At 37.0% G+C, this 9,911-nt stretch overlaps 1 protein-coding gene across 2 annotated transcripts in view; it reads right to left on the reverse strand.

Annotated features, from left to right (window-relative positions):
* The window catches only part of KYNU (kynureninase), a 96,867-nt gene extending 87,293 nt beyond the window's left edge, over positions 1-9,574 (reverse strand). Inside the window, exons 1-3 of one of the 2 annotated variants that reach the window (XM_019925520.2) lie at positions 9,438-9,555; positions 7,196-7,273; positions 5,351-5,532 (exon numbers count right to left, since the gene is read on the reverse strand). In XM_019925520.2, coding sequence (XP_019781079.1) covers positions 5,351-5,532; positions 7,196-7,242 — 229 coding nt within the window. In that variant the 5' untranslated portion in view covers positions 7,243-7,273; positions 9,438-9,555. Of the gene's footprint in view, positions 1-5,350; positions 5,533-7,195; positions 7,274-9,437 lie in introns of both variants that reach the window. The other variant, XM_019925522.3, reaches the window with a different exon arrangement.
* Positions 9,575-9,911: the final 337 nt, after the last annotated feature.

The raw sequence follows: 9,911 nt of genomic DNA on the forward strand, positions 1-9,911 counted from the left end.
AAATTATTGAAAGCAGCAAGGGAAAACCGACAAATAACATACAAGGGTACTCCCATAAGGTTAACAGCTGATTTCTCAGCAGAAACTCTACAAGCCAGAAGGGAGTGGCAAGATATACTTAAAGTGATGAAAGGGAAGAAACTACAACCAAGATTAGGATCTCGTTCAGATTCGATGAAGAAATCAAAAGCTTTACAGACAAGCAAAAGCTAAGAGAATTCAGCACCACCAAACCAACTCTACAACAAATGCTAAGGGAACTTCTCTAAGTGGGAAACACAAGAGAAGAAAAGGACCTACAAAAAGAAACCCAAAACAATTAAGAAAATGGTAATAAGAACATACATATTGATAACTACCTTAAAAGTGAATGGATTCAATGTTCCAACCAAAAGACACAGGCTTGCTGAATGGATACAAAAACAAGACACATATATATGCTGTCTACAAGAGACCCACTTCAGACCTAGGGACACATTCAGACTGAAAGTGAGGGGTTGGAAAAAGATATTCCATGCAAATGGAAATCAAAAGAAAGCTGGAGTAGCAATACTTATATCAGATAAAATAGACTTTAAAATAAAGAATGTTACAAGAGACAAGGAAGGACACTACATAATGGTCAAGGGATCAATCCAAGAAGAAGATATAACAATTATAAATATATATGCACCCAACATAGGAGCACCTCAATACATAAGGCAACTGCTAACAGCTGTAAAACAGGAAATTGACAGTAACACAATAATAGTGGGGACTTCAACACCTCGCTTACAGCAATGGACAGATCATCCAGACAGAAAATTAATAAGGAAACACAAGCTTTAAATGACACAATAGACCAGATAGATTTAATTGATATTTATAGGACATTCCATCCAAAAACAGCAGATTACACTTTCTTTTCAAGTGCACACAGAACATTCTCCAGGATAGATCACATCTTGGGTCACAAATCAAGCCACAGTAAATTTAAGAAAATTGAAATCATACCAAGCATCTTTTCTGACAACAGCGCTATGAGATTAGAAATGAATTAGAGGGAAAAAAAACGTAAAAAGCACAAACACATGGAGGCTTAACAATACGTTACTTAATAACCAAGAGATCACTGAAGAAATCAAAGAGGAAATCAAAAAAATACGTAGAGACAAATGACAATGAAAACACGATGATCCAAAACCTATGGGATGCAGCAAAAGCAGTTCTAAGAAGGAAGTTTATAGCTATGCAAGCCTACCTCAAGAAACAAGAAAAATCTCAAATAAACAATCTAACGTTACACCTAAAGGAACTAGAGAAAAAAGAACAGACAAAACCCAAAGTTAGCAGAAGGAAAGAAATCATAAAGATCAGAGCAGAAATCAATGAAATAGAAACAAAGAAAACAATAGCAAAGATCAATAAAACTAAAAGCTGGTTCTTTGAGAAGATAAACAAAATTTATAAACTAGTAGCCAGACTCATCAAGAAAGAGAGGGAGAAGACTCAAATCAATAAAATTAGAATTGAAAAAGGAGAAATCACAACTGACACTGCAGAAATACAAAGCATTCTAAGAGACTACTACAACTAACTCTATGCCAATAAAATGGACAACCTGGAAGAAATGGAAAAATTCTTAGAAAGGTATAACCTTCCAAGACTGAACCAGGAAGAAACAGAAAATATGAATGGACCAATCACAAGTAATGAAATTGAAACTGTGATTAAAAATCTTCCAACAAACAAAAGTCCAGGACCAGATGGCTTCAAAGGTGAATTCTATCAAACATTTAGAGAAAAGCTAACACCCATCCTTCTCAAACTCTTCCAAAAATTTTCAGAGGAAGGAACACTCCCAACCTCATTCTATGAGGCCACCATCACCCTGATACCAAAACCAGACAAAGATACTACAAAAAAGGAAAATGCAGACCAAGATCACTGATGAATATAGATGCAAAAATCCTAAACAAAATACTAGCAAACAGAATCCAACAACACATTAAAAGGATTATACACCATGATCAAGTGGGATTTATCCCAGGGATGCAAGGATTCTTCAATATACGTAAATCAGTCAATGTGATAAACCATATTAACAAATTGAAGAATAAAAACCATATGATCATTTCAATAGATGCAGAAAACGCTTTTGACAAAATTCAACACCGATTTATGATAAAAACTCTCCAGAAAGTGGGCATAGAGGGAACCTACCTCAACATAATAAAGGCCATGTACAACAAACCCACAGGAAACATCATTCTCAATGCTGAAAACTGAAAGCATTTCCTCTAAGATCAGGAATGAGCCTAGGATGTGCACTCTTACCACTATTATTCAACATAGTTTTGTAAGTCCTAGCCATGGCAATCAGGGAAGAAAAAGAAATAAAAGGAATACAAATTGGAAAAGAAGAAATAAAACTGTCAGTTTGCAGATAACATGATACTATGCATAGAAAATCCTAAAAATGCCACCAGAAAACTACTAGAGCTAATCAGTGAATTTGGTAAAGTTGCAGGATACAAAATTAATGTACAGAAATCTCTTGCATTCCTATACACTAATGATGAAAAATTTGATAGAGGAATTAAGGAAACACTCCCATTTACCATTGCAACAAAAAGAATAAAATACGTAGGAATAAACCTACCTAGAGAGACAAAAGACCTGTATGCAGAAAACTATAAGACACTGATGAAGGAAATTAAAGATGATACAAACAGATGGAGAGATATACCATGTTCTTGGATTGGAGGAATCAATATTGTGAAAATGACCATACTACCCAAAACAATCTACAGATTCAGTGCAATCCCTATCAAATTACCAATAGCATTTTTTACAGGACTAGAACAAAAAAATCGTAAAATTTGTATGGAGACACAAAAGACCCCAAATAGCTAAAGCAGTCTTGACGGAAAACAGTGGAGCTGGAGGAATCAGACTCCCTGACTTCAGACTATACTACAAAGCTACAGTAATCAAGACAATATGGTACTGGCAGAAAGACAGAAATATAGATCAATGGAACAGGATAGAAAGCCCAGAGATAAACCCACGCCCCTATGGTCAACTAATCTATGACAAAGGAGGCTAGGATGTACAGTGGAGAAACGACAGTCTCTTCAATAAGTGGTGCTGGTAAAACTGGACAGCATCATGTAAAAGAATGAAATTAGAACACTCCCTAACACCATACACAAAAATAAAGTCAAAATGGATTAGAGACCTAAATATAAGACCGGACACTATAAAACTCTTAGTGGAAAACATAGGAAGAACACTTTTTGACATAAATCACAGCAAGATCTTTTTTGGTCCACCTCCTAGAATAATGGAAATAAAAACAAAAATAAACAAATGGGACCTGATGAAACTTAAAAGCTTTTGCAAAGCAAAGAAAACTACAAACAGGATGAAAAAACAACCCTCAGAATGGGAGAAAATATTTACAAATGAATCAATGGACAAAGGATTAATCTCCAAAATATATAAACAGCTCATGCAGCTCAATATTAAGAAAACAAACAATCCAATCCAAAAATGGGCAGAAGACCAAAACAGACATTTCTCCAAAGAGGACATACAGATGGCCAAGAGGCACTTGAAAAGCTGCTCAACATCACTAATTATTAGAGAAATGCAAATCAAAACTACAATGAGGTATTACCTCATACCAGTTAGAATGGGCATCATTAGAAAGTCTACAAACAACAAATGCTGGAGAGGGTGTGGAGAAAAGGGAACCCTCTTGCACTGTTGGTGGGAATGTAAATTGATACAGCCACTATGGAGAACAGTATGGAGGTTCCTTAAAAAATTAAAAATAGGGCTTCCCTGGTGGCGCAGTGGTTGAGAGTCCGTCTGCCGATGCAGGGGACGCGGGTTTGTGCCCCAGTCTGGGAGGATCCCATGTGCCGCAGAGCGGCTGGGCCCGTGAGCCATGGCTGCTGGGCCTGCGCGTACGGAGCCTGTGCTCCGCAACGGGAGAGGCCGCGGCAGTGAGAGGCCCGTGTACTGTAAAAAAAAAAAAACAAAACTAAAAATAGAATTACCATATGACCCAGCAATCCCACTACTGGTCATATACCCGGAGAAAACCATAATTCAACAAGACACATGCACCCCAATGTTCATTGCTGTGCTATTTACAATAACCAGGGCATGGAAGCAACCTAAATGCCCATCAACAGACGAATGGATAAAGAAGTTGTGGTACATATATGCAATGGAATATTACTCAGCCATAAAAAGGGAAAAAATTGGGTCATTTGTAGAGATGTGGATGAATCTAGAGACTGTCAAACAGAGTGAAGCAAGTCAGAAAGAGAAAAACAGATATTGTATATTAACGCATATATGTGGAACCTAGAAAAATGGTACAGATGAACCGGTTTGCAGGGCAGAAAGTAAGCAACTTTAAATTGGATACTAGGCTTCCTTTTATTTTACACTTCCATAATTTTACAAAGTGCCATCCTGTGTTACATAATAAAACATAAACCAAATATGACAGTTATGTGACCCAATCTCATCTTAAAATCATATTAGCTAATGCTCTTGGATTATGACTATCCAAAATTGTACCCGCCACAGTTAATCTGAAGAAAAAAGGAAATTAGACTGAATTATTAAGTATGTGAAACCCATTTTGGTGGATCAAGTCTATTCAACTTGTAAACTTTTTTATCGATGGAAAATGGAGCTAAGCCAAATATGAAAAATTGTTTCATTTTTTTTACCTGTGCTACCTAGTTTTTTTTAAACAGAACATCCTCCAAAACAAGAACAAAGTCAGTTTACTGTATTAAATTTTTGAAATGCAATATGCATTTCTTAGGCATTGATTTTATTTATTTAATTATTTTTGTAAGTCATACATGCCTCAACACAGAAAGATGGCTACTTATGTAACATCCTTCCTAATATGTCCAAGTCCCAAAATAATATTCTCTCTTAGACAGATATGTTATCATGAACTAGGTGCCACAAAACAAGAGGTATTCTAATACTGTATTGAAAAAGAATTGTTTTGAGCTCTGAGTGCTTAAGAGAACAAGTAAATGCATCTGCTACAATTTTCAATCAGTAACTCTATTGTTCAGAGAACTAGATGACAGTATAAGAACCCTGTAAGTATTTTCTTCAGAAGAGGAGAGGAAACACATAGAATCTGAGACTAAGGTAGGCTGACAGGTTGAATTAATACCACCAGGAGCCTGCTGTTTTGTGGACACAATTGCAGTGGCTCTATTATGTAACAGAACAATGATTTTCAAAGATTTATGATGAACACATGCAGTAGCAAATATGTTAATAAATTAATTAAGAAAAGTAAAACCCTTTCCAGTATTCTTACTTGGAGGCAGATCCTGCATTTTGGGAATGTAAAAACACTCCCTGAAGTGCCTCAGCTTATCTTCCTCATCGAGGCGGAGGGCAACCCTCTCATCTGTTGGGTGACATCTAAGTTCAGATGCGATGCGTCGGACTGTGTTAGCTGGTAACTCAAGAGGTGAAGGTTCCATTATAAGTTCTCCTCTAAAAATTAATTTGAAAAAAATTAAAAATAATCTAGCCACCATCATTTTTTTTGGTAGAAAATTAGCTTTTAGGTAAAACACCTTTTGTTTTAACTAAGCTTCTCATCTTCCCAACCTCACGAATAATATAATTAACAATCAGCATTAAACCCCATGCCTGAGTTTTTCTCATGCACATAATAATGAAAATAATAGTGACTTAAGGATGCTGAAAGGACTGAATTAGGTAATGGTGCTCAAGACAAAGTAAGCTCTCAATCAGTGTTAGCTCTTTCCATTTTTATTTTCTGAGAAGTGGTCCAAATTAATGTTGTTCAAACATATATAATGTCAGCACTTTTTCCTTTAGGTGTCTTACTAGGAGGTAACAGTAAAGATGCTTTTGTGAAAAGTATAGAAGAGCAGTGCCCCAACTAGCTTATCCTCCTTCTCCCTAGCCCACCTCCACTCTCCCCTCCCCAATGATTCTTGGATCATAGTTTTAAAAATATGAACATATATACAATAGAACCTTAACAAATTCTTTATTGTGAATAAAAACAATATCGATGAAAAAGTATTTAAACACCTTAAATAATGTTAGTAATTTTTGCCATATGAAGACCAAAGAGATCTACCTGCTGCTGCTAATGAGAAACTTCTATTTCACAGTCATACAGAGCATCTTTTTTTTTTTTTTTTTTGCGGTATGCAGGCCTCTCACTGTTGTGGTCTCTCCTGTTGCGGAGCACAGGCTCCAGACACGCAGGATCAGCGGCTATGGCTCACGGGCCCAGCCGCTCCACAGCATGTGGGATCTTCCCGGACCGGGGCACGAACCCGTGTCCCCTGCATCAGCAGGTGGACTCTCAACCACTGTGCCACCAGGGAAGCCCCCAGAGCATCTTTGAACAAAGCAGGACCCTTTCTTGAAACCACATCCTGCTTCCTTTAGTCATCATCTAACACTTCCCACCCTTTTGGAAAGAAAACTTAAATTTTGGAAAGGGATAAATGACAATGGAGTTTTATATTTATATTTATTTTGTAATTAGTTTTTATATTTGTATTTTATTTCCCAAAGTTTTAGTTTTTTGAAATTGAGCAAGAATAGGAGAGGCTTCCTGTTTAAGATGGCAGTGCAGGAAGATACTGAACTCACTTGACCCCACAGACACAATGAGTCTACAACTACATATGAAGCAGTTTCCTCTGAAAAAACCTAAAGGCTGGCTGAGCATCAACTACACATCAGGAGAACGAGGGGAAAACCACACTGAAGTGATTAGAAGAGGCTAGGACACAATCTAGCCTTGACACCCTCTTGCCCGTGTGGTGACCCACAGTCTGGAGGGAATCAAAACCTGGAGCTTTTCTATCAAGTGTGTCTTTACTATAAACCCATTACTTATGGTAGCTTGATTGAGTTACTATTGAACTGTATTCTACCTGGGCGCCTGAATCTTGTTTAATTTATCTTTGTAGTCAACCCATTCCTGAGCAGTGCCTTTCAGATAGAGTGTTCCGCCCGAAATGGCAATTGAATAAGATTCACAAAATAGCTTGGTGAATTATTTGACAGGATTAATGACTGTTACTAGAGGAATACCCTCCTCATTCCAACCACAGAGGAAATAATTAAAGGAACATTTTCAATGGAATTCAGAATCAAGAGAGCTTGCCTTGTATTTGAGACTTCCTTTGGAGAGTCAGCACTTTCAGAGTTCATCAGGGTTGACTCTAAACTCTGACTGGGTTATCTAAATCAATACACAAATTAATTTTCTACCATCATATTAGCAATAAAATTCAACTTCATTTAAAAAAAATATTTGTATTAACTCATTAGCCTCTTTATATTTGTTTCTTATTTAATCCCTGTAACAATTCTGAGGGATCAGAGTCATTTTCCCCTATTTTGAGACCAAACTCTGGAATCAATAGAGTAGAAACAAAAATGAAAGAGAAGGATAATAGAGCTCACAATTTGGGACTGCACTTGCCTGAGGAGCTGAGTCAAATTGTGCTTGTCTTTGACAGGGCATGTGGGTGGAATGTGCAGAGAAGAATTCCTGACCCAAGACTTGAACCTCTCACTTCCTTTTCTTTCAATCTTGTTTCTTGATTTTCCTTTCGATGTTTCTTTGGTTCATTCCCTTTCTCTCCCTTTATTTCTTTTTTCAGCCCTGTACTCAGTCTGCAAAGCACCACAGGCTATTACTCTTTTTAATCCTTTCAGTCCCAGCCAGGCAAAGGTTAAAGTGCTGGTCCTACTTCTGGGCCTGTCATAGCCCAGGTGTCAAAACCTCACCTGCACTGACAGTAAGATACCTGCTGGTGAAATAGTCTTTCCAGAAGAGCAAACTGGGTGCCACCCTGCCAACAGGCACAGCTTTCGACAGAAGTAGGGCTTCCCTGGTGGCGCTGTGGTTGAGAGTCCGCCTGCCGATGCAGGGGACACGAGTTTGTGTCCCGGTCCGGGAAGATCCCACATGCCGTGGAGCGGCTGGGCCCGTGAGCCATGGCCGCTGAGCCTGCGCATCCGGAGTCTGTGCTCCGCAACGGGAGAGGCCACAGCAGTGAGAGGGTCGCGTACCGCAAAAAAAAAAAAATTCCAAATTTTATACTTCATGTATTTAGTGTTAATTTTATTTTAAAAGTGGACATGTACACATATGGTCTTAGGCGAGTCTCCTAACATTTCTCTGCTGCAATGTTATGTAAAACTATCTTAAATTCTACTTCAGAAGATCATGGTTAGGATCAAATAAAATTATTTAAGTAAATTCCTTTCTAAAGAGATAAAAGATAGTCTCATAATATATTTTCATATTAGTACCTTGTGATGGAAATTGCCATTTTACTGTCAATTTAGCTTTTGAAATTTTGTAAATTGTGTTTTCAATTTTATTTAGACAGCTAAAACTTTAAAGCTGAAACTCTTATAATCATAAAAAAATTTTAATGGAATTATGGAATTCAGGATCTCCTAGTTACCCACAGGTCTAAGGTTAAATAGTTAAGTAAATGACAATGAATACCCAGTAGTTAATCTTTACACAGTTTCAGGTTTCATGCCTGAAATGAGCAAATTATTCACTTGAGTCCAAAGATTAGAACCTGGTAAAGCAAATTATGAAGAAAGTGTGTAGCTTTTCATTGAGAAAGAAAGTATTACTTAATATATGTGCATAGAACAGTGTTCTTTAAATATATCATTGTTTGAGGAATGAGTGACATCACTGACATAGCTGCATACTTCATATCTAAGCTTATATGAATTATATGCTGAGTTTCACATTAATAAGTTCAATGCATTTGCTCCAATATTACTACCTAAAAAACACCCCTCCATCCTCAAAGTAAAAGCAGGAAAGAAAAAAGAAACTCTTTTAGCTATATAGAAAAAATGTGTATCAACTTTCCATTCTTAGGCAAACATTTCACAGAGTGAAAGGGGAAGAAACCTCACTCAAGAAATAGACATTTTCACTTCTCTAAACAAAAATTGAGTATGACTAACAGCACTAAAGACAACTAGAGTTACCAGAAAACAAAAGACCTAAAGCTAATTTAATAATTTGAATTTTGATCAAATCTTACCATTTAAACTCAAGTACCAAGATTAACTTATTCAACTATAACTATCTTTTAGTAGATGAATTGCAGTATACTATTGACATCAATTCTTTTTTTACTATATTGGTAAAAATCTCTTCATTTAACTCGCAATTTTAAAGGTGAGAACACTTTTAGGGTGTTGCACTGTTTTTATGAAAATAATTTGGAGGAGAAAAAGAGAAGAAACTGGCAGAAGAAACCTCTAAAGCATTATGACAAGAATTCTAGCAGAATATCCCTTTAGAAAAATCACTGAATGTATATTTGTGTACAGAGTATATATATCAGTGTCTCAGGGCTTACCGGCTAGGATTCCAATGGGGTCCACAGCTCCCAGTGTTTCTGCTTCAACAAAAAAAAAAACCTCTCAAGAGTTCCTTACAAATTTATAGGCCAGACTTCTGGGTGAGAAATTGAAAGCACTTCTGCTCAGACTCCACCCTCCGGGGAATCTGTGAGGTAACTTTAGTTCTTCCCACTCTGTGTATGCTGATTGTAAATCTCCAATCACTGACAAACATCTAAACAAAATGCTGCTTCTGCTCTCTATTTCAAACACTAGGGGCTCTGCTTAGGGCAGTTCCCTAAGGGGCTCTGACCTTTACACTTAGATAAACACTTCTTTGTCCTCCAACTAAGACCTTTGAGAATGTGAGCTATATCCTATAATAATCCTATAGAGTAAATAGATTATCCTCATTTTTTTGTGAAATGAACCAATGAGTTTGTCCAGGAACTAAATCCCCAAATTTGCAATCCTTCCTTGCTTTGGGCTAT

This window comes from Tursiops truncatus, chromosome 7 (assembly GCF_011762595.2).
Source record: "Tursiops truncatus isolate mTurTru1 chromosome 7, mTurTru1.mat.Y, whole genome shotgun sequence".
NCBI lineage: Eukaryota > Metazoa > Chordata > Mammalia > Artiodactyla > Delphinidae > Tursiops > Tursiops truncatus.